The 24,112-nt window shown below is 54.3% G+C and overlaps 1 protein-coding gene across 1 annotated transcript; it reads left to right on the forward strand.

Moving 5' to 3' along the window:
- The first annotated feature begins 3,416 nt into the window (after positions 1-3,416).
- Positions 3,417-22,128, forward strand: PMP22 (peripheral myelin protein 22). The gene is made up of 5 exons (XM_086473685.1): positions 3,417-3,454; positions 4,406-4,506; positions 5,653-5,743; positions 16,667-16,807; positions 20,758-22,128. Exons 2-5 carry the CDS (start codon positions 4,429-4,431, stop codon positions 20,922-20,924), a joined length of 477 nt encoding a protein of 158 aa, XP_086329811.1. The 5' UTR covers positions 3,417-3,454; positions 4,406-4,428; the 3' UTR covers positions 20,925-22,128.
- Positions 22,129-24,112: the final 1,984 nt, after the last annotated feature.

Here is a 24,112-nt window from a genome sequence, read left to right on the forward strand (position 1 = left end):
GCAGCCCTCTGAGCCCTGCTCTCGCTGCCAGCTGGGGGCCAGCTCTCAAAGTGGAGAGCATTCCCCCAGCCCTTCAGCTGGAAATACTTATTTAGTAGTTATTTTCTCTCTGGGTGTGTGTATTTTTATATATTTTTATTTGTTTGTTTGTTTGTTTGGAGGAGCATTATAGGTTCTCCATAAAATGTGAGTCAAGCCATATATTGCTCTCCTTACTTCCCTAGTCGCACAGTTGTCTGAAACGAGGATTTTTTTCCCCGTTGTTCTGTCCCCAGCCCCACGTGAGCTGCGGGCTCGCTGATGGCAATGCAGGTTTCTGCCCCTTCCCCTTTGCATTTCAAATCCTCCGTTGCTAGTGGTCTGAATCAACAGGGTAGGGAAGAGGAAGGAAATCCCTAAAATTGTGATGACAGAGCAAAGACTTGGGGTTAAACAAGTTCATCCCCAAGAAAATCTTGTCTTTTTGTGTAGTTTGAAAATGCTTTTTTGAAGCGTGGTTTCACTCACCTGGCCCGGGGAAGGGGATGGTGTAGTGTATGCTGGACCGATGGTGGCAGAGCCCGTGATGGGCTGGTTCAGGTGATGCTGCAGACACAGGTAAATGAGGCTTAGACCCTTCTCAGCAAAGTCATCAAAGTCCACCACTGCCTTGTCAGACTAGCATCTGAGCTAAAGTGATATAAACCCCACTTTCCCTCCTGAATTATCATTATTTTATTCTAGAAATTCAAGCTGAAGCATTGTAAGAGTTTTAAGTTATCCCACGGAATAGATTCAAAGTGAGAAATCCACATTTTTTTACCCAGTGTTTACACAACCTGTCAATCTTACAGTATTCTCAGCACAGCCTGTGGCAAATCTTGTTTGTACACAAAACATTTTTCAAATTTATCGTGGCGCCTGCTTTTATTTAGGCGGTGATGACCACTGCCAGCCACACTCGTATGGAGGCTGAGCTGGGGCAGCTGGGCAGCTTTCAAGCCCCTTGATGGGGAGCACTGTGCAATTCCCTGGCCTGTGCCGGGTCGGGCGGCAGTGACGTCTCTCCAGCAAAACCCCAAGGGCTCTGCTGTGGCCATCCTCACTTTCTCCTCTCCTGGCCCGGACAGTCGCCATCCGGCACCTCCTGCTTTCCCTGCAGTGCTCTCACGTGAGCTCCCTGGAGCAGCACGGCCCCCTGTCTCGAGAGCTGCCATGAGAGCACGTGCTCAGCAGATGTTTTTCCAAGGCCCTGCTCTGTTAAGTTGATGCACCTTTCCAAGAAAAGAAGTGTCTGAGGAGCACGGGAGTGATGTGCTCTTCTCCCTGGGTTTCCTCCACAGTTTCTAATCCACAACTCTCAGCCAAAATAGGCTTTGTTACCCGCAGGCTACTCTTTTCCCTGATTTGAGTTTCAGATATTTCTCTGGTGCTTAAAAAGCTGCTTTTGGCACCCTTTTCAGAACTGGAGCCGAGGTGGTTTTGCTCTCCCACCTTCACGGAGGAGCTCGGGTGCAGTTATGTGACCCCCACGCCTCCCGCCTGCCTTTCACCACTGTGCATCTCCCCGCTCTGCTTTTGGGGAACGGGTCAGATAATTTGTCCAGAGACACAGCAGCCCAGATCACAGACCTACAAACCCGAATCAGAAGATCGCCTCTAACGGCAGGCTAGATCGCAGCCCTTGGGGACAAGACCCTTCTCGCTCTGTGTTTGCACAGCCCAGAGCGTGGCAGCTCCTTCTGCTCTGAAAGCAGCGCAGGCGCCCAACTCACAGAGGCAAGACAGTCCAAAATAGCCTCATTAACGAGGAATGTACTGATGGAGGTCCAGATGTTTTGGTCCTCTGGGGCTTGCAGTCACGGATGGCACCAGCTCCCGACGGCACGTGCAGCGGCCTGCTACAGCAGCGTCCCAAGGCACGGGGGGCGGGGGGGTGGCAGCAGCAGAGAAATGGGTGGGTATTTTTCAGAGGGGAAGGCAAATTGCATCCTTTGGAACCAGGCTGGACAGACATGCAGGAGGCAGTGCCGGGGCTGCTGGAGCAGAGTTTGGCTTGGTGGCATCGCGGTGGGGTGTGCAGGCACGTACTGAAATGGGGGCCTGAGCACGGTGTGAGGCTGGGGACCTTGTTTCAGCCCCTGGCCCACGTCCCCCCCCCACCCCCACAGAGCACTCTGAACTCCCACTTGCTGGTGAGTGCGTGCGGCAGGACCACTTACAGGAGTGCAGAGGAGCCAGAGCCCGTGCTGCAGGGAACACGGCTGTGCTTGCCAGGAGGAAGGAGCCAAGCACGCTTCTCTCCCTCTTTTCTCCCAAGATTTACAGTTTTGGTGGCTGGATGCCGAATTCCCTCATCTCCGCAACAAAGCAGGACTAGTTTGGAGCTAGAGGGGAGAGGTGATGGGGAGGTTGGTGCTGGTGCTCAGGACACCCAGGAGCGCACAGGTCTCCTGCAGGGAGCATCGGGGCGGGGGGGAGCTGGAAGGTGAGATTTCTCTCAACGGATTAGCTGTGGCTGAGGAATGAGCGAAGGCTGCTGTGCCGGAGTGCAGCCACCCCTTCCTCTCCAAGCACCTAAGCCCTCCAGCGTTTTGGATAAATCTCACCCTCCCCTTAGTGAAGAGTTGCTCATTTCCACAGAATTCAGCTTCCAAGTGCTAAAAACCTCCAGCCTAAGAGCCAGAATCCCATGGCCACCGCAGGAGCAGATTGTGAAGGTGTCCCTGCCCGGGAACGCAGCCACGCCGCGGGCATCAGAGGCGACATTCCCCTCGGCTCCGGCACTGCCCGACGCTCATTCCCCAAATCCCACCCCGTGGAGCCCTCTCCGGGGCTGCCCAAACCGCCTCCGCCGGGGTGAGGGGAGCCGCCTGATGCAGCAGAGCTCTGTCCTCCCTGCAGCCTCGCTGCTGACGGTGCCCCCTTCCCCACGCAGCCCGGGAAGAGGGGAGCTCCCCGCCAGCTTCCCCCCCCCCCCCCAACCCCCTCAGGAGTTACTTCCATGCCCCAGCCACGGGCCGCATCCCGCCCAGGGCTCGCCCCGGCTTCCTACAGCCCCGCACCCCGCCGTGCCGCGCCCCCCTGCCCTCCACGGGGGGGTCCCCGCACCGGGGAGTCCTCGCTGGGAAGCAATGAGGGTGGGGAAACAGCCCAGGCTGTAGGGTGACCCCGAAAAAAAAACCTCTCCCCGCTGCCCAGCAGGATGGGGATGGGGCAGTGAGTGACTCCCGCCGGGGGCTCGGGGGGAGACGGGCCGGGGCTGGGGCCGGGGCTCTGCCGCGTTTATAGGAGGAGCGGCGGGCGGCGGCGCAGGGCCCTCCCCGTCCCGCAGACGCAAGCGGGGCGGTGGCCCCGGTTAAAGGGGAAACTTGACAGCGCCGCCGCCCGCTCCCGCCGCCCGTTCCCGCCGCCCGCTCCGCTCCCGCCGCCCGCTCCGCTCCCGCCGCCCAGCGCCCCTCAGCTCCGCCGCGACGTGAGTACGGCCCGGCCCGGCCCGCTCCGCCATCGGGGCTGGGGAGGGGGACGGCGAGGGGCGGCTCCTGGGGGGGGAAGGAAGGGAAAGAGCCACTCCGAGGGGAAAAGGGGTGGGAGAGACCCCCCGGGGGTCCACAGGGGAGAGGGAGTGGGAGAGCCCCTCCGCTCCGGGGGCCCTCTGGGGAGAGGGGGTCAGGGCAACCCCTCCTTCCCTCTCCGAGAGTCCCGAGGGGAGATGGGCTGGGGAGAGCCCCCTCCGGGGGGGCAAGAGGGTCCAAGAGAGCCTCTGCTGGAGGTGCCGAGGGGAGATGGGCCGAGGAGACCCCCGGAGTAGAGGGGCCGAGGCGGCCCCATCGGGTGAGATCGGCCCAGTCAGACGTTCCCCTCCCCGGGGGTCGCCAGGGGAGATGGGCCAGGGAAAGCCTCCCTTGGGAAGAGAGGCCGACAGAGTCATCCCCGGTGGTCCCATGGGTAGGTGAGCAGGAGGATACCCACCCCCCCACACACCCCCCCCCCCAGCGAAAAGGGACCGGGGTAGCCCCTTGGCTGAGAAGTGCTGAGATAGACCCCTCCCCTGGGGGTGCCGAGGAGCACACTCCCCTCGGAGAGAGAGATTGGAGTCCCCTCCCCTCGGAGGAGAGGGGCTGGGGGAGCCCCCTCGGGGCGTCCCCGGGGGTGGGGGACCGGGAAGCCCCCTCGGTGAGAGGGCTTGCGGGAGCAGGCTCGGCGGGAGGGCTCGGAGGACCTCCCGGGGGTATCCGGGAGTGGGTCCGGGCAGAGGGCTCGGAACCCCCCCCCTCCCAGCTCGGTCGGCGGGGCCCGAGGGAAGGAGCCCGGGAGCCGATCCCTGCCCGAGCATCCCCCGGAGCCGGGCGCCTCCTGCTGCCCTCGGGGCCGGTCCTTGCCCGCACACGGACACAGGCTCAGCTGCATCCCTCTCCCCCTCCAGTTCTGCCCTCCAGCACCGCCAAGATGCTGCTTTTGCTGCTGGGGATCATCGTGCTCCACGTCACCGTGCTGGTGCTCCTCTTCGTCTCCACCATCGTTAGCGTAAGTACGGAATTTCCCCCGGCACCGGGGTACTGGCAAGGCAGGGAGGAGCTGGCGGGGTGGCAGCAAGACCAGAAGGTGGTTTTTTTATTTGTGGTTTATTTTCCAGCCTAGCTCTTAGCAGCAAACCTTTACTCGCTGTTTGCTGGTCTTACTCACAGTGGGAGCATTTTGCACTCTCTGTGTTAGCGCTGGCAGGTGTAACTGGTGGGTCGCTCGGTTGTGTGCTGCAGCAGGTGCTCAGGGCATCCACGTTAGTACAGAGGAGAGTGCTGTTGAAGCCCATCTCCTCATTGTCCCCACGCTGGTTCACATCAGGCAGCAGCCTCAGAGCACCCCAACTACCCTCCATAGGGTGACACTGCAATCCCCTTTCGAAAAGGAGCTCCACCTGCTAATGGGCTTCAGCCCGCAGGACCAATAGAGCCAGTCTGAGCAAACGCCCTTGAAACGGGGCTGGTTTGGGCACTGGCTCCCCAGCACCAGCAGTTTGCTCTCCAGCTGTGCTCCCTTGGGGCTGCGATCTCCTATAACCCAGATAAGCGATTTTCAAAGCTTAAGCCTTGCAAGCAGTGGGAAGGCTGAGGGCTGGGTGCTGCACAGAGGGTTCCCAGCACCGTTCTCGGTCTAGAGCCCAGCTAACACATCATCTACTTAGGAAGAAGAGGTTTGACTTGGTTTTAAGGCAGCTGTTTTGTGGCGCAGATGAGTTCCAGGCTTACTTCACCAGGTTCTTCTTTCCCATATTTTTTTTTTTTCCTTTTGTTTTTGGGTGGTAATAGTAGTAGAAGACGTTACAAAAATCTTCCGAGTCGTTAGAAATCACGTGGAAGCATTCAAATAGCCCGGCCAGGCATGAGGCGAGGACAGTAGAGGGAGGGAAGTGCGTGTCCCCCACGGGACTTGGTCCATGTTTAAAGAGAATAAAGAGCTGCTGTTTTTCTGCCGTTGAGGTGAAAGCGGCTAAAAGCAAATACCAGTATTTGCTTTCCAAACCCCTTTCTAAAGAAAAGCATGTACCTGGGAGCGCCTGGCCGGGCACATGTGTGCCGGTACGCACCGGGTCGTTTCGGTGCCGAAGCCTTGCGGGGGGCATGCGGCTGTCTGCTGCCGGGGCCCTGCTCACGGGGCTGCGTCTCTTTGCAGCAATGGCTGGTGAACGGTGGGCACACGGCGGACCTCTGGCAGAACTGCACCTCTGGTAGCGTCTTCCACTGCCTGACGTCGTCCACGAACGGTGAGTGCTCCCCAGCTGTCAGGGGTGCTGCTGCCCCTCGCTTTTGTTCTCCTCCCTGGACTTAGGAAATTGAGGGGCATTTGCCTTCGCAGGTTTTTTGTGATTCCCTCTTGCTTTTCCCTGCACCCCCCTGAAGTTGTTCCTTCCCACCCCTTCCCCTTTCCTCCTCTGCTCTGTCCCCAGATGGAGGGGCAGGGCTCCACCACGTTCATGATCTCCTGATGGGGGGACACAGGGCTGGCCCAGCAGTGGGGGGGATGGCTCCCCCCACCACCTTATCGATCCCTTGATATCAATCCCATCTTGATCCGATATGAAGTTGTGACGGGGCTTACCCTGGGTACCAGCCCGTTGCTCTGCCCTGCTGCCCTCCAGCAACGCTGTGGCAGGGTGTTCGGCACACTCCACTGCAGCAGAGGTGACCGGCTCAACTGCTTTGTGGTGGTCTCTGGCTTTTAGCCCATTTCGATTACACTTGGGTGTACAAACGTGGGGCAGCCCTTGGAGCGGGGTTTGCTGGGCAGCTGTTGCAGTGCTGGGAGTTTTTGCCATGCCTCCCTCTTGCTCTGGTTGCGAGAGTGTTTTAAAGATGCCCGTGGTGCTCCAAGGACAGCCTGTGTGTGGAGGACACCCTGTCCCCTATCTAGAGACCTGCCCTGCTTTTTGCTGCTGTGACAGGCTGAGTTTTTGGGCACACTCCTTGCCCTGTGGTTCGCTGCTGAGCACCACACGTGAGATGCGCTGAGCGCTTGGGCCTTTCTTCGTCCCGCTGCTGAAACGGCCCCGGTGGCACCTGCACAGCTGGGGTGGCTGAACACATCTGGACTAAGCTGGGTGGAAGCTGATGTCATGCTGGGCGGCATCACTGGGCGAGCTTTTTGCTGAGGTCAGCAGGGGAGGAGTGCTTGCCGTGACGCAGAGTTTCCAGGGCACCCAGTGGTACCAGTAACACTAAACAAACACGTGCTTAGGGAGTCAGGCAAGCCTGTGCCTCCGTTTCCCCAGAAGACAGAGCTAATGCCAGCCGTGCTGTGTCCAGCATTTGTTTTCAGTTAGCTTGGGTTTTTGCTTTCCCCTGGAAACAGATTCTCCCAGTGTAAGCCCCAGTGAAACCAGCTGTGAATCACACCGATGTCACTGGGAGCACAGTCACACTGTGCCGGAAACTTGGTCCTGGCGTAGGAGCAAACTGATGCCACGTGGTCTTAGCAAGGAGGGAACGGTCACGCTGAGAGCACTGAAGGCTTTCAGAGGGTCTGGCAGGGATGGGAGACTGCCAGAGGTGTTTGGAGATTCAGGTCACCCTAAATGGGTTTGCTGGGAGCAAACACCCATGCTTACCCTGCGTAGAGAGGTGGGTGCTGATGCTTACTCTCCATCTTTTTTTCCCGGGGCTGAACGCAGCAGCATGTTTCCCTGCATGGGCCCAGGCTCTGGTTTTGGTGGGAGCGAAGCCATCGCCGCGGGTCTCTGCTGACGCCTGGTGGTGTCCGGGCCGGCTGGGAAGTGGCTGGATTCCATCCCAGCCGAGGAGCCTTCTGGAGCCATGTCCCTCATCAGCAGTTGGCTGGTGCCGGCTATCTGCAGCGTAGGCAAGCTGCTTCATGGCCATTCATGCGTGCTCCGAAACTGCTGACCTTGCGCTTGGAAATAAAAGGCAACGATTGCCCCCCCAGAGTCCCAGAGCCGAGGGCTGTAAAGCCTTCCCAAATCTTTTGCTTTTCAAACCTGCACTACTTTTTCTGGATGGTTGCTGTGTGGCAGGGGAGTTGTCAGGGTTGAGAGGGGCTTGTCTGAAATGCAGTTGGGATGGTTTCCTCCACGTCTGACTGTCCTGCTGGGTGTTGCGAGTCTATATTGCCCTGTTCCCAGAAGCTGCTCAAAGAGCGGGACTTCTCTCTGGATCCTTTCCAGCGATGAGTTTTTTATGATTAAAGGAGTTATAGACAGGTTGGCCCTGCTCAAAATGTCGTTGAGCAGCTGAGTTTGGTGGATAAGGTGCCCCAGTGGGCTGCTCTTTGAGAAGAGATGCACTGTGCTCAAGTCTTCAAGAGCTCCCTGCCAGCTCTTATATGAAGGCTCTGCTGTGGCATCAGCAGAAGGGGGTTTTGCTTGGGCAAAAGCTTCTGCCCCATCCACCCCACAGCAGGGGTGTGGGAGCAGTGCTGCTGAGGACGAGCCTTCATCTGGTGGAACCCTGGATGTAGGATCCAGAGCTCACCGGTGCTGTAGGAGCACAAAATCAAAAGATATTTCCTAGGCTTACGCAAGGCTTTTAAAATCTTTTGGTAAAAATGGAATAAAAATACCATGGAGCATCCTTTCCAGTGTACCCCTGCACCTCCTCGCTGCCTGATTCTGAGCCCTTTGGTCCCACCGCCCCTGCGCTGCCAGGGGAGCTGCAGTCGGCCACTATTCGGAGCGATTCAGGGACACGGGGAAAGGATGCTGTGGCAGAGCCACCTCTGAGGCTCATGCTTGTCTCCTGCCTGGTCCTTGTTACACTCCTCAAACTCTCTTTGCTAGGAATATGCTTACTTTCAAAAATATAAATGATCCTATACCAAATACGGCAAACTGTTCTCATTTAAATCTCTTTCAAAACACAGGCTGTGCATGCTACGCTGCCTTGTGGAAAGCCTTAAGAATTTGTTCCTCTGTGCCTGTGCCAAGGACGGCGCTTAACGGTTAATCACGGCGTGCCAAGGTCTGCTCTGGGCTAGGAACAAGAAATCCTCGTTCGGGAATTTTGACAGAACTTGGTCTTTAAGTAGAGGCAGTTTTTCTTCTGGCCTTCGCAGTGGCCACTGTAGTGAAGTTATTTCTTCCTCTCTTCTTGGAAAGGAGTGGTGCTCGGTACTCAGAATATGTGGGATTAGGTAGGATTGAGTCTCGCGGTTTCAGCACGGATGGGGGCTTTGCAGGGTTTTGCTGTGGCACCGGAGTGGTGGGTTTGTTGTGCTGAGATGCTCCTCATGGACTCTGGATGAGCCTCTTCTCGCCCGCTGTACTGCTGCACAGGGACCCTTTTGTTTAGGCGACCGTTATGTGGATGCCCAATGAGAAGCTGAACTTGCTAAAACCAGGTGCCAGCAAGGTTTGCTTGTTTTTAACGCTGAGGCAGGTTTGGGGCCGTGCTCCTAACCTTATAGATTATCCCATGGGGACGGAATAAGCAGCAAAACGACCCAAGGGTTGACCGCAGGAGGACTGTTGGACTGTGGCTCTCCAGGACCTTAGCAGACCTTGGGCACAGGATGGAGCTGTCCTCAATGGAAGCTGAGCTCCCACCTCCCAAATTCCTCTTGGCACGGCTTGAACCCCCTGCGTGTGGGAGGGCTGAGCGGTCCTGACGGGAGCAAGCGATGGGAGGGAGGAGGAAACGCCAGGTCGGGGGCAGATGCCCACTTCTTCACCTTTTACAACTGCCTGCTTGTTGCTTTGATTTCTGCCTTTGCTTGTTAGATAATGACTTTTTTTTTCAAGAGGCCGAGAACTATGGAAAAAATGTTGCAATCTTTGCTTCGTTTGCGCTGTCAGACATTCCTGGAAAAGACTTATCTCAAGAATTCAGCTCTGAATCCCAGAATTGTGCGTCGGCACGGCTGTGCGCCAGCCCCCAGCTGTGCGATCCTGCTGCAGACACAGGGCACGCGGCCGGACCTGAGCAGCTCAAGTGCCCTTGGGTAGATTCCACCCCAAATTTCCAGACTGCAATATTTTTTTCCTCCAAAAATGGCCTTTTCTCTCCACAACTGAACTTTTTATGCAGGCAAGAAGATTTTGTTCTGCTACTTTCTACTGCTCTTCCTCTGATTTTAGTGGGAATGCCGGATACAGGGAAGCAGTGGGGACCTCCGTGGAGCTCCCTACCTCCTTCTGTAATGTCAGGAGACATTTTTCTGGTTGTCTTCTTACCATTTCTCCTGTTGCTGCTCTGTGGCTTTTGCATGACTGGCTTGTTCACAGGCAGGCTGGTGGTTTTTGGCTTTTTTAAAGTGAAAAGAAAACCCCAAACCTTGGGAAATGCGCAGGCTGCCAATCCGCGTGATTACTAAGTGCTGTGAGCTGTATGATGCTGATGATCTGCTGATGGGATGGCCACAAGCAAAGCCCAGGTGGGTCACCCAGAGCATAGATCTGCCCTGGACTGCCTGGATGGGCTGGGCTGGACCTCCCATCGATGGGGCAGGCACTGCCATGCACCGGGGGATTGCCATGACCTTCCCTCTTCCAGAGCCCCTTTGCTCTGGCAGACAGGAGCCTAAGCAGCACTGCTGGTGCTTCAAATGCATTTTCTTTGCACTGAGGGAGGCAGAAAAAATCGTCGTCCCTGGCGCGAGGCAGGGGCATCGGTGCCCTGACCCCTCAGCTGAGGAATTGCACTGCTTCTTCTCCATTTTAAAAAGCATACCTGAAACATCTGAACCCATTGCTTTTGCTCTGTCAGCCCCCCCCCCCCGAGTGGCTTTGCTGCCCTTATCCTTTCAAACTCTTTCTTTCAGCAATGCTGGACTCACATGACATAGAAAAGGTACAGAGAGATGGAGGTGCCATTTAGCTTGCTGGCATCCTTTTTTGTGGCTGAAAACGGTGTCGCAAGGCTGCGTTGAAGCCTTGCACCGAGGGAAATGGTTCCTCAATGTCTAATTCTATTCTTGATAGTGAGTATAAAATATCTGAACAAAAAGAGACTGGGGCAAATTCCCCTCCAGCCTGCTGGAAGAACTAAGACTGCACCAACTGGATCAAGACTTGGAGAGATTGTCACTGCTAAGGGGACACTTCTAGAGCAGGAGAGTGAGATGGAGGCGATAGCCCAGTCACCCCTGTAAATTAGAAGTTCAAAAATTTAAAGAATCAAAGATCTAAACCATGGTGTCAGCTTTTTATTGAATGCCAAAGTTACTGTTTGCCCTTACACTGTGCATCTTGCTGAGTCTGCGGGCACAGCGCTGTTGCAGCCTTTTGCTTTATTTCTGCTGGGCAGCTGCAAACTAACAAGAAATTACCCGTATTTAAGGCTGCTGAATCTGTTGTAGTGAAGCCATGCAGTAAATAACGTGTAGCCTGTTTGTGTGATCGCGGACAGCCTTTGTACTTGAGGTTCTAGCCACCATCAGCAGGCCCTGTTCAGCTTATGGGCCACGTGTCCAGATACCCTGATTTGGGGCCATCTCTGGTCCTTCAGGGTCTCTGCAGTTTGCAGCAGAGTAGCAAAGAGCCAGCGTTTAACCTCAGCAGTTCATGGGTCCGGGATGCCAGCTTTGTCATTAATGATAGATGACATTGGCTTAACTCGGACAGGGTTGAACCCTGCTCTGCTTGCGGGTGACTGTAGCTTGCCCCTTAGTTGCCTAAAATAAACTGTGGAGTATTCCAGGAGAATATTTTGTATTTCAGACCAATTTCTGCCATAGCCCTATTGCCTGTGATATGAAAGGGATTTCCTCTGCTTAAAACCAGGTTTTTGTTGTTGCTTGTTCTTCTTACAAAGAGCATCTGATGAGGAGAGGTAGGGAACCAGTGCTGTTTTCCCTGCTCTTGGCTGCTCCAGAGCTCTTTGGCTCCCCTATTTCTGTGTAAGGAGGGGTTCAGTCAGCCTTCCCTGCTGGGTGGGGGGCTTTGGCCCGTAGGAGAGGAGCAAAAGGGAGGAAGAAAGCAAACCTATGGGCAAACTGTGACTGAAAAACCAGAAGAATGCGTGGGGGAGTCCTCTGTAGAGTGCAGCACTGGGAAACTCTTAATCCAACAGGTTTTTGGCCTTGATGAGACTCTTGGCTGACTGTATCCTGCAACATGCCTGTGGGTCAGGGCGCCGCTGCTCCCCACCCCTGCTCCTGGTGCCTGGACTTGAAATCAGTGGGAGCTGGTACCTAAGCCCATTGGAGGACCTGAGCCTGAAATGATGTATAGACTACCTCAGCTTGCTCTCACACATAAGCCAAAAGAAGGTTGGAGCCACCACGCCAAGGGTCTTGAAGAAGAGCTGGCTTGGGCATTGTGGAACTGTTGGAAGGTGTTTTTCATGGTGCTAGCAGCTTTCTGCTGCCCCGGCAGAGCTGGCAGTTGCCTCTTTGGGATGTGAGCTTTGATGGTCTGATGGGATGTCTGAATGTGGGAGCTCTGGAGAGCTACAGACCTCCTGGCCTCAGGGAGTTCTCGGATGGAGTTTCGAGGAGAAGGCGAAAGGAAGGGCAATCGAGAGGAAAAGAGGACAAGAGAAAAGAGGGCCTTGAGGGTTTCATCTCCTTCTGAAGGGAGCTACAGAAGAGGACCAGGAAGTCTTGGGCAGGAATTGCAGCACCGTGTTCATTCACTGCCTCTGCAGCCCCAGTGTTTCCCATCAGCTCATCCCCTGGCTCTTACAAATACCTTGGGAGCTCTTTAAAATCTCCCTTTCCTGGTGGGATTTCCGGGAATACATCAATCCAGCACCCTACGGTCCTCTCCAGGGAGTGGACACAGGAAGACAGGAAAGGAGCAACTGTTAGGTGAAAAACCTGCTTTTCCCAGCTTGAGCATCCAGCAGCCCAGAGTGCAGCCAGGGAAAGTTTGACCTCATGCTGGTGGGAGGTCTGGGACTGAAGCAGAAGAGAGTTGCAGTGTCATGGAGCCCTTTTCTCCTAGGAGAGCTTAGCGGCTCTGCTGGATGTAGCTGACAAGCCATGATGCTGTTCTCAACAGGAGAGATGTTCACTCTGAGCAGTGGGCTGTGGGTGGTGGCGGGGGGGTCTGTGCTGCTCAGGAGTAGCACTGCAGGTAGCTGAGCTGTTCTGCCTTTCTGGGTTGCTACAGCGAGCTGCCAAGGGGCAGCGGTCTGAAGTTCAGCCCCAGAAGAATGATGCAATTGAGCTAATATTTCTGCAGCTTCAGTTCACCCCTTTTTAACCCTCTTAAGGAGTGTTTGAATATCAAGATTTAAAGCCATTGCGAGCCCCCGTGCTTGTGATGTGACCGGTCCGCTTCACGGGCAAGGATGAAAGCTGGGCTCAGGTTCTTGATCAGAACTTGAAGCCCAAGAGTCTGCTTTGGAAAAACTGCTCAGAAAAGACGTCCTTTCCTGGCAGACATGGGGTGGTGCCTTTGTGCCAGTAGATGTGCCTGCTGTTCCTGACCCTGCTGACATTTAGTTTGCAGCATTGAAGGAGCAGGTTTTACCATGCAGATGGGGTCATGAATTTCCCCTCCCTCTAGTTTTGTAGATGTTATATGCTACAGTTACCTCCTTAGTGCATGTTTTCTTCCCCAGAAGTGCATATGCAGTTTGCAAAGGGCAAGCTCTACGTGCAAAACATTGCCATCAGCTGCAGGTCACAGCATACGGGTGTTTTTAATGCATAGCACTAATTTAGTGATGTCTTACAGTGAGTGTATAAGGTGATTGCCCAAATAACTTTCTTTTCAGTTTGCACTTTATTCTTTCTCTTTGGCTAGGTTGAAAGATGATAGGGCATCTACAACAGAGCAGTGAATTAAACCCTGGGGAGCCAATGCCTGTCCTTTAAGGACCTCTGCTCCTGGCTGAGGGCATGTTTCTGCCTGCCCTGTCAATCCTGCTCAGCTGCACCCCTCGTCCAGGTATAAAACCTCCCTGCAAGCGGGGCTGGGGCTTTGCTGGAAGGGGTTGGGTTAGCTATTGGCTTTCCAGGGGGTTCAGCTGCAATTTCTGCTCTAGGTTTCAATTTCTGCCCTAGGTTTCGATTGCTGCTCTAAATTTCTTTCTTTCACATTAGACTTTAGGGCAGTGAGATGTGGTTTTCAGCATCCCAGGGGTGAAGTCTTTTCCCTGCTGTTACAAGTGGTGGCACGAGTACGTCAGGGCTTGCAGAGCTTAGCAAAGTGTTCAAATTTGTTTTGTAAAAACTTCTTATTTTGTTTCTGACTGCCTGAAAGGGCTCTAAAAACACTCCCAAGGGGTCCTCTCCGGAAGTGGCGTGCAGGGTGTTATCTGTCCTTTCCACTCTGCTTCCTTTTCTTCCTCCTCCTGAAGAACAAAGATACAAACACGGAGCTGAAGAGACGCAGGAGAAAAATGGAATAATGGACTCGTTGCGCAGGGGAAACCACAAATAACAGTCTGGGAGTAAGCAGTGCTGACAGCCCCATGGTACGGCTCACAGGGCCCAGGCCTCCCTGTGGGAAACTCGCTTTATTTTTAAAAGCCTATAGGTAGGACACAGCGCTAATAGCAAAGGGGTTAAAAGCATGTGGGGTTGAGGAGGTAGCAATCCTATCTGCAGTTATACTGGTGTTTTCAAATTAATTAAAGGCAATTAGCCATTGTAATACAGATAAAGTCTCTGGGCAGTTGGGCTTGGACTTAATGGCAGTATAGCAGCTTGCACTTGTGTGTCTCTGAGTCATGAGCTGGGGATCCTGCCCCTTGTTTTTACAAAGGAGGCCCATAAAAGTCAGCAAACAGCTGGATGTGAGCAGGCCAGGAGCTCTGGTCTGTGGGACCATCTCCTGATTTCCCTGCTCACGAGCTTGCAGGACTGCTGCTCTCTGCCTGCAGCAGGGCAGTGCGGCCAGCTGCCGAAACCCCTCCGGTCACGGTGGGCTTTTCCCTTTCTCTCAGTGCCTGCCTTTATGTTCCTCTGACACGGCTCTTTATTGCAATGAGATTTTGCAAAGCCCGTATAAATCATTTGTATTCAAAACCAAAAAAAAAAGGCACGAAGAGGCGGATGCAATTAAAAGGGCAGCTCAGCTTTCCGTCTAGACAGCCTGCTCCTAAAATAACTGGCAGTTGGAGCATCCACCTCTGAGCAGAAAGGACTCCTCTCTGGGCCGGATCCCATGGCCTTTGAAATCACAAAAGATTTGGCTTCCTGGGTACTGGAGCAAACTGCAAGGCTTGGGGCTGGACAGGTTTTGGCTCAGACAGACACGGCTTTAGGGCTTGGGAAGGCATGAGATGAAAGCTCAACTTCCCAGACCTGGGATGGGAGGCCTTTCTGTGCTGAAGCGTGGCAGGAGATTGCGATTCAGCAGCTGGACATCCTCTAACTGTACTTCTCTGCCCCCACCTGAGCAATGCTTTATGACTTGATTTTTAGCAGCGCTTCAGCTGCATCACCCCCTCTGTTGCTCACTGGTTGAGCGTGGCCAGAGCTGAAGGGTCAGGTATGGTCGAGGCAGGGGGGTTTCCCTGCCTGGCTACCGGAGACAGATGAAATACGTGGGACATTTTGTGTGCACATCAGTGTGAAGACCATGCTGGGATTTCCTGGAAGTGACAGCAGTGATAGCTGCTTCTTCCTAAGGGAGAACAGAACGGTGCACATCGATGTAAACCTGGCAGCAGTGAAATGAGTGAAGCGCAGCAGCTCTTCAGCAGGGCCCGTTAATGCTGCAGAGCAGGTTGGCATGGGAAGCGTGAAAAGGCGGGGAAGGAAAAGCTGTCTGCAAGGAGCAGAGGCCGCTCTGGGTGGTTTCAGTCTGCTTTGGTGAGCAGGGCCTGAATTTGCTCCATGGCGTGAACGGCTGGAGGCAAGATGCAGAGACAAGAAGTAGAGTTAATGGTCCAAAGTCAAACACGCCAGACGTTACTAAATTGCACAGGATGTTCCCTGCAGGCATGGATTTGCTGGAAGGGCTCAGGCGTGGATCATTGTTGCCTGGATCATCGTTGCTGTCCCAGCTGAAGGCTGTACCTCAACTCTCCAGTTCAAATTGTGCTCTCACCAGCACGAGTGCAGCTTGTGAGGATTTGGCAGGGAATCGCGATCGCTTCCCTGGGAGCAGACGCTGCTCCGGGCAGTCCCAAACGGCCTCATTTGCTGCACCAAGTATTAAAGGTTGCTAAGCTGAAGCGGAGCTTTATTTGGAAGTTTTGCTATGTTTCAGCTATTTGCTGCAGAAAGCCATTTCTTGCAGCGTGCAGCTGGGGGAGTGAAGCTGGTGGGAGTAAAACTATGGCAGGAACATGGGACTGGGACTGAGACTTCAGTGCTGCCTATTTCTTCACTTTCTGAGGGTCCAGCCCAAAGCATGAGTTTTCTGCCTTTCACTGGGTGGTTTGTGCCTCAGTTTACTTGTACCAAGTCCTGTCTGGCTTTCATGGTGAATTAATCGGTGATGCATCCTTAAAGAACTCTCGAGGAAGGCTGCAAATACTCATTTTGATCTCAAACTTTATAAGGAAAGGCAGAGGTATTTGTGAGCATGGCCCTGTCCCAGTGCTGTGAGACACTGCCTTGTTCTGTCAAGCTGCAGCAGCTCATGCGATGGAGCGGCATTTTGCCTGTTTATTTATGTTTTGTTTACAGTTATGTTTTGTTTTGTTTTTTTACGAGGGGAGTTACACACCCACGAAGCCTGGAAATAGCTGGGCAGTGACTCATGCAGGGGCTGGTTTAACTGCTCTGCTCTGGGTGGCAGCTGCATTTGGCAGCGGGGGAACGCTTTTTCCAAAAGGTTTGACTCCGCAAGGGCAGAGGGTATTTTCACTCGCTGTGTATTTATTTTACCTCTGAGCTTGGCCAGCTCAGTGGCTCACGGCCTGTTGCACATTGCTTTTGTGTTTCTAGTGCAGCTGAACTCCCAGGGCCTGACATGAAGCTGCAGGGAGAGGCTTTGTCTTGATTTCTGAAGGCTTCAGATGGGGACTAATATCTCTGCTCGTATTTTATTATAAATACTCCCTGAGAAAGTGCGTGGCCCTGCGATTCATCTTACCCCAGCATGCTGGTCCGTGCACACGTCATCCGAAATCCCAGGCAGCATCGTGCCCGTGCTGAGGACCTCGCCAGCTGCTGCAGCACTGGACGTGGCCTCATCCCCCAGCTGTTGAGAAACTCCCTGGGAACCAGGGATGGGATGGTGGCACGGGGGATGATGCCAAGGCCACGGGCTGTGGTGGGGGCTCGCTCTCTGAGGTACCCGCACTGAGGTTTCCGTCTGTCTTTCCTTCCCCAGAATGGCTGCAGTCTGTCCAAGCGATGATGATCCTCTCCATCATCTTCAGCGTCTTGTCCCTGTTCCTGTTCTTTTGCCAGCTGTTCACGCTCACCAAGGGCGGGCGGTTTTACGTTACTGGAATCTTCCAAATCCTCGCCGGTAAGTGGGGGCTGATCGATGGGGCTGTCACCGTCGGGAAAAGGGCTTTCAGGCGGAGGAGAGGGTACTGGTGGAAACAAGCTTGATCGTGGGTACAGAAGCAGGAGGGCTGCCAAACTGGCTCTTGCATGGCTCAGTGAAGGGAAAAGGGGATGAATAATTTGGGTCTGTTGAGGTCTCGCATGTCCCGGGGTGTGGTGTGGCTGTCAGGGCATGTTATGCATCCAAGCTCTTCTGCCTTTGCATCATGGGAGGTGCAAGAGGGTTGCTGCCCTGGCCAGCAAGGTTTCAGAGGGGCAGGGGGCTAGACCCGCCGACCTGGAGGCAGAGCTATACCAGTGGTCCCAGGCAGTGAGGCAGGCAGGGCACGGGGGCTGCCGGACTGAGGGCTCTGCCTGCTCTTCCCATGGCTCAGGGTGGGGTACTGAGGGTCCAGGGTGGCTGCAGTGGCTCTGGGACCCACCTTCGCCAGGCTGGGCGAGGCTTCCGCAACTGCCGGGTGGGGGAAATAGTGACGATCCGCTTTTGGCGAAAGAGGATCTGATGATTATTTATAAACTTGCCATAAGGGGGCCTGGTGCTTTCCACATCAGCAAAGAGCCGCTGGAGCGTGCAGGGTCAGCCAGCTGACTTTGAACTGTGAGCTACTATTTTTAACTCTTAAAGAACTCAGCACTGGAAATGAGCCATGGTTCACATCCTATGTTGCAGTTCTCCAAATATAGATGCTGGAAAGCCACTGGCTCCATTTACGTTTCCACGTATGAAACCAGTGGAGACGATTTTCAAGCATTCAGAGTAGAAAAATTAAGTTGTGCAATGAGGTTCTGGCTAAGTTATGACAGACTGTCTGGGAAGGCGACTAATAGTTTGCTAGAGCTTTAGATATTAAACTAAAAGCCACCCTAGGTCCTGCCACTAAATCAGTGGAAAAACTCACCCACTGAATTTAGACAAGGCTTCTGAGCATCCTCTAAGTGACTGGCCTTCACAAACCCTGAAAAACTTTAGAGCTAAACTTTATTAGCGAGTGTGGCACAAAACCTATTATAAGTGTATCTGCTTGGCCGTAACGCAGGAGATGAGTTCAGATCAGTTCACCATCTCTGGGAAGACAGACATATAGAAACCCATTACGGCCATGGAGACAAGGAGGGGAAATGGACATTAATAATGCAATTATCTGCCTGAAAGCTTGTCTAATAGATCTGGGAGCAGAAGGTTTCTCTCTCCTGAGTGATTGCTGGTGAATTCGCATTCTCAGAGGAAGAGAAAATGGGATTGCCACCCTCCTGTCCATGCTCTGCTGGGTGTCTTAAGGGATGCAAGGTCAGGCCATAGACCTACCGTCTCTTTCCTCTTTGGGCTTGAGGCACAGGTCAAATGTATCCCCAACCAGTATGAAGGACAGGAAAAGTGTGACCTGATCCCCCTGAAGCTTCCCCATGGCCTGGGAGACCCGTAAGCAGAGGTCTGGGTCCAGGTGGACCATGCAGTGCCCACACACTGGTGGCCATCCTTGCTGTTCTCCCCAGCCAGGGCTGGAGGAGGGGGCTCAGGGTAGCTGTGGTCTTTGTGGCTGAAATTTCAGGGTTGTTGGTAGGAAACAGGACGTGGCTGCGCCAGTGCTGCTAGGAGATCCCACCTGGAGGTACGGATGGTTCTGGTCAAAGGAGCTGAACCTGATGTAGTCTCCTTGCAGCTTGCTGTGGAAAGCTACCGTTGTCTGAAGCCAATGGAGGAAATTCCTGTGGCCTTCAGGCTTCTAGGTGTTCATCCATGCCTTGCAAAACCCTGGCACCGCAAAGCCCTGCTGCAGGTCTGCCAGAGACTTACCCACTCGAGTTCTTCACTCCAGCAGAGCTGGAGGGGACCTCCCTCCTTCTCAGAGGAGATGAGAAAGCTCTTCCTGAAGCCCTCCGTCACCCTGCACCTCCTCCCGGGGCGATGCAGCTTGGCAAAGCTGAGGGTCTCCAGTTTTGGAGCCTGTCCAACGGCAATGCTGGACCTGAACCAGCGAGTGCCAGGGGCAGGACCACTGGGTGCTGTTGGGTGGCAGAGCCAGGCAGCAGTGTCCTGAAAGCCAGGGTGGAGGGCAGGGCCTGGGTCTCCACTATGACTTTACCTGTGGCTCAGGGGAACTGGGGAGTGGAGGTAGGGTCAAGAAGAGATGCAGAAAGTCAGCTGGGGCTGTTGTGCAGCGGCAGGGCGGGGTGCAACCCCAGCACCTTCCACTGCTTGGAAACATGCCCCAAAGTCTAGCTGAATATCATGGGATTTCAGCTGTCACAATGGCATCAAAAGGCCCTCGACAGCTCCCCTCCATCCTTGGTGGGTCCATCACATCCACACACTTCTCATGGCTGTGTAAAGCCCAGCATGGGAGAGACATTGGTTTGGGCCTTTCAGGATTTGACCCAACTTTTCCATCACTTTCTTCATCCTCAGCATCACTTTTATCCCTTTTCTCTCATCCCTCCTATCCTAGAGCAGCTGTCCCCATGGGGTGGAGAGGGAAGGCTCAGTCTCAAGGCTATGCCTTCCACATATCCCACAGCTTTTTGTAAAAACCTGTGTTGGAGAGCTGACCTTGAGCATGCACCAGCACCGATCCTGGTTCATCTGCAGGGCTGGGGCAGCATGCACAAACCTGCAGGAACAGATTTTAGGTAGCATTTGCCCTCCCGGCCTGTCAAAGCAAGACTCGAGTGTGTTCTTAAAATCAGGCTCTAAAGTGATGATGCATTATTGCTTGCATTGGTGCAAGCAGCTGAATGCAGCTATCCTTCACTTCCCGAGCATGTTCTCCAGGCCAAAACTAGTGCAGATGCTGCAGAAGTGCAGTCGTAACTGTCATCTCCGTTTTGCCAAACTCCTCATGGGGACAATTGCCACTGTATTTTCTGCTGTCTGTAGGTGACCAGCATGGCCACATGCCTGTTCTCTGTCCCACCAGCAGTGGCAGACAATTGTTGTGCTCTCTTTGCATGGGCCGGGGCAGTGGGAGTTGGCTCTCGTGCTTAGAGAATGGAAACTGCACCAGCGGCGTGTTAATGAAACGTATTCCCACTTCTGCACTTTCCCAGAACAAAGGAGCAGTGTCAAGTGGAATTACAGCTCAAATATCATGGTGGTTAAATGTAGGTGGTCCCGAGGTCCGTGCAGGGGATTTGGAACTCAGCTCTGACAACAGCCCCACGACTGTATAATAGAACTGCTGGGATTGACTGAAAGAGCTTGTTTTTGGGCAGAAATAGAGGTGGCTTTGTGTTAGCTCTGGGCAGTCCCCAATGGGTTGTTTTTGCAACAAAGCTTAAACGCTGCCTACCGGAGCTGGGCCCGGCCAGGCAGCCCTCGGGGACCTGCGCTGGCCCCGTGGCTGGCAAGGGTGGATGCCGGGAGCCGGGGAAGAGGGCCGAGGCACGGGCACAGCAGGGCTTGCAGAGAGCAGGGTTTGCAGCTGAGCTCCTTGCACAGCCCCAGAGGAGGACGGGGGATCTCAGGGCACAGACCTGCCCGGCCAGAGCATCCTTGGCCCCCAGCTGCACTTGCCTGGGCAGGTGATAAAGAAGCTTTTCCCCTTTAAAAGAAATGAGGTTTGTGTCTGACCTCTTGCAGCACCTCTGGTAGAGCAGTTCAGGCTGTAGTCTGGGTTTTAAATAAGCCACCCAGGGGAGTGGGGCTGGTCCGGAGCAGCAGCCTGGAGCTGCTGGGTTAGCCCAGGCAATGCTCCAGCTTTGCTTGCCCGGAGCCTGGCAGAGCTATCCCCACTCCCCCACATCACATCCCCCAAATCATACTGTAGTTTTCCGGGAGACAGGACACAAGGGGGCAATAATAAATTTCCCATGCTGGAGTTGGGTATTATCCTCCCCGGCTCTGGGTGTCCATCAGGGAACTGCTCCATGCGTGGCACCGCTAACCCCTTCCCCCGTGTGCTTCCCCGGCAGGGCTCTGCGTGATGAGCGGCGCGGCCATCTTCACAGTGAGGCACACGGACTGGCACCAAGCCTCGGAAAACACCTCCTACGGCTTCGCCTATATCCTGGCGTGGCTGGCCTTCCCCCTGGCCCTCGCCAGCGGCATCATCTACGTAATCCTACGGAAGCGCGAGTGATGCTGCGGGAGGTGGCATGGCGTGACAAGGGCACTCATGACGTCCACGGAGGAGATGGAGGCGGGGGAAAATAGACGAGAAAACGGAAAAGAAAATTAACCAAAAAAAAAAAAAAAAAAGGAAAAACAAAAAAAAAGAAAAGGAATAAACCCTCCCACCAAAACCAAAACCAAACCCAACCGACCCCAAAAGGAAACACTCAAAGGGTTACTTGTTAATTGAAGATGTATATAGTATCTATGGTTTAAAAAAAACCTATTTATAACACTTTTTACATATATGTACATAGTATTGTTTGCTTTTGTTGACCATACGCTATGTTTTAAAGCCTAAAGCAAGTGCCTAAGGAACTATTACTCCTAACAGTGTAATAAGAGCGCAGTGATTTTTCTCTCATGTAAAATCCTCCTTGACCTGAACTCTCCTTCCCCAGCCCAGCCTGTATTGAACCGTCAGAAAACCCCAGCTCTGACTGGTTTTAGGCTGGTGTAAATCAGAGTTACGCCTGTTTACGTCAGCTGGAGGGTTGGTCCCCACTCCTGCCACATGCTGTGATCCTGGTAACCGAAGTGCACGTCCAGATCTGACGGGAGATGCTTCCGAAAGGTTTGAAGGATTTCGGAGCAAAGGGTTTGATTGCCCCAAGTGCCTAAATGACTTATGTGCCTAAGTCCCATTGCCTTGCCACCACACCCGCTGGGAATTTGGGCTTTTAAATCACTTAGGTTGAATTGCGATCCGGCATGGGCTGTCCTCTGCCCGCGCAGGCTCTGGGGATGCTCCGGGTGCCCGTGCCGGTGGGGCTGGGGTGTGTGCCGAGCTGTGCCGTGCCGTGCCGAGCCGCCAGGGCACTGATGCTCCTGACGGTGAAACGTGCTTTATCCTTGCCGTGGAGCTAATCTACCGATGAGAAAGAAGCAAACCCAGTATATCTATGAAATCCAATACCAGATATATGAAATGGTGCTATCTATTTACCATTCCTTATATTGCTAGCCATTTAACCTTATTCACTGGAAGTTCAGTTAACAATCTTGAGGTAAACAACAAAGCTAGAAATGAGAAATAATTCTGTGTAATATAAATGAGCTATAACTGCTTTTGTACTTAGACTGCTCTTACTATTATTTTTAATAAAGCATTTATAACTGAGGTTCCTTTTTCCCCCTGCCGTGGTCAAGAGGAACAGAAACAGCTCTGGGTGGAGCCCTGTCGGTCTCTGCTGCCGGAGCGAGATCTCTGTCCTCTGTCTGTGTGTCAGCGATGTGTCTGGCCATGAATTGAACAGGCACCTGCGCAGACACCAGGCTGCCTTCTGAGGACTCCAGACACTGTGTTGCTGTTGTTGTTTTTGTTTTGTTTTGGGTTTTTTTTTTGGTTCTTTTTTTTTTTTTTTTTTTGCTTTGCTTTTCTGATTTTATACCGACTGTGTGGACTAAGAAGCAATGAAATAAAAGTCAGAATAACTCAGTTGCTTCTGCTGTTTGGCATTTTTGCGGGTTAGAGCTGGGCTGCGCTCCACCAGTCTGCTTGCACGGCCGTCCCACTGAAGGTCTCCGTGGTGCCCTGTAGCAGGTTTGTGGGCTAATTCATGCTGCTGAGAGAGGCTCTGAGCTCGCTGGGCTGTCTGCGTGGCAGATGTACCTGTGCTGGTGAGGTAAGGCTGCACCAGAGTTCATGCCAGGGCCAGGAACGGAGCTCAGAGCTCCCTGTGTAGTGCTGGTGCGTGCTCATCTTTCTGCCTCTGTCCTAAGATGCTCCTGTGATGTGACCAGCAGCTCCCCAAAGACAGCAGCCAGGCAGCAGCTGGCAGGACCGTGCTTACCCCTCCAGGTCTCTGAGCAGGGACGGTTCAGGTCAGCATCAGCTGCCCCGGGGGGATCTGGCCAGCTCTGCCACCCAGCACAAACAGCAGAAGCCTTTCAGTCCTGTGCACCAAAACACCCCGAGCCTGGGGGTGCAATTATGGCTGGGGGGATTAGCCCATTGTGCGCAGTGTGTGCAGCCCTCATGGCTGGCACGGAAGCGTTCGCACTTCCGCTCGCTCATTCGTTTGGCTGTTAAATATCCGAGCTGATGCAGCAGCCGGTGCTGGCAGGAACACAATGGCTCTTCCAAGGCCGCGTGCTGAGGCCAGTTGTTAACATCAGGCCAGATCTCAAAGCCCTCAACCCAGCCGCATCCCAGAGGAAAGGAGCAGGAACTGTGTCGCACCTCCTTGGCTGCTCAGCGCAGAGCCTCAGCAGCACAGTGTGACCACCTGGCATCTCGCTGGATGGCTACGGCTCCTGGTTGTGGCCTTCTAGCTGGGAGAACTTCCCTGTGTGCTCACTGTGCTGAGCTGAGACTAAGCCCAGGAGGGTATCGTGCTTGCTTGTGGCAGAATTTGAACGCTGTGAGCTGCAGGGCTGGGACACACGGTCATCCTGGGTCCTGCTGGGCTTGGCACTGCGTACCCGGCAAAGGGGACAAGTATTTCGCTTCTGAGGAGCAGGTAGGAACACAGGTGGGTTTTTTCCCCCTCCTATAGGAAGACTAGAGATGCTCTCTTTCATTTTGGCTCAGTGCTCAGGAGGCACAAAAAAGCTTGGTGCTTCATTTTTGCCTCTCGGTGTGGTGCTCTTCGTCCATACAAGGTGTAAACAAGTGAGCAGAGCAACATATCAGTACACATCAACACCACAGCGCTGCATGGTTGCTTCACCATGGGGATGCGTTTTGGAAAGCCCGCAGAGCACGATGGCTTCTGAAGCAGAAACTACGCGAAGGTTTAAATCCCTTTTGGAAAGGCTCCGGAGGGGACCTGCCACCCATGTGCACACAGCCCATGTGTCCCCCCACCAAACCGTCTGACATGAGCTGGCTCCGCTGGGTTGGGAAACACCAGGGCCTGTTCCCCGGCTCTCAGCCAGGCCGCAAACGGGCCCCACACCTCGGGGGCCTGCAGGGACGGGGGCTGCGGGGCCAGGCCTGCCACCTGCGGCTGGGCCCTCCGCCCGGGGCCCCCCCGCTGCACCGCGCTGGCCTCGAACGGGCTCTGCCGACCTTGTGTCGGCCTTAGTCCAGCAAGCCCGGGCCTCTCCGGTGCCACCCGGGAGTGAGGCGGGGGGGAAACGGCGGGACCCGGCCTGCGGCTGCGGCTCCGGCCCCGATCGCGGCCCGCTACCGCCGCCCGGTGGCTGCAGGCG

The sequence above is a fragment of the Leptosomus discolor genome, chromosome 15 (genome assembly GCF_034619465.1).
Source record: "Leptosomus discolor isolate bLepDis1 chromosome 15, bLepDis1.hap2, whole genome shotgun sequence".
NCBI lineage: Eukaryota > Metazoa > Chordata > Aves > Leptosomiformes > Leptosomidae > Leptosomus > Leptosomus discolor.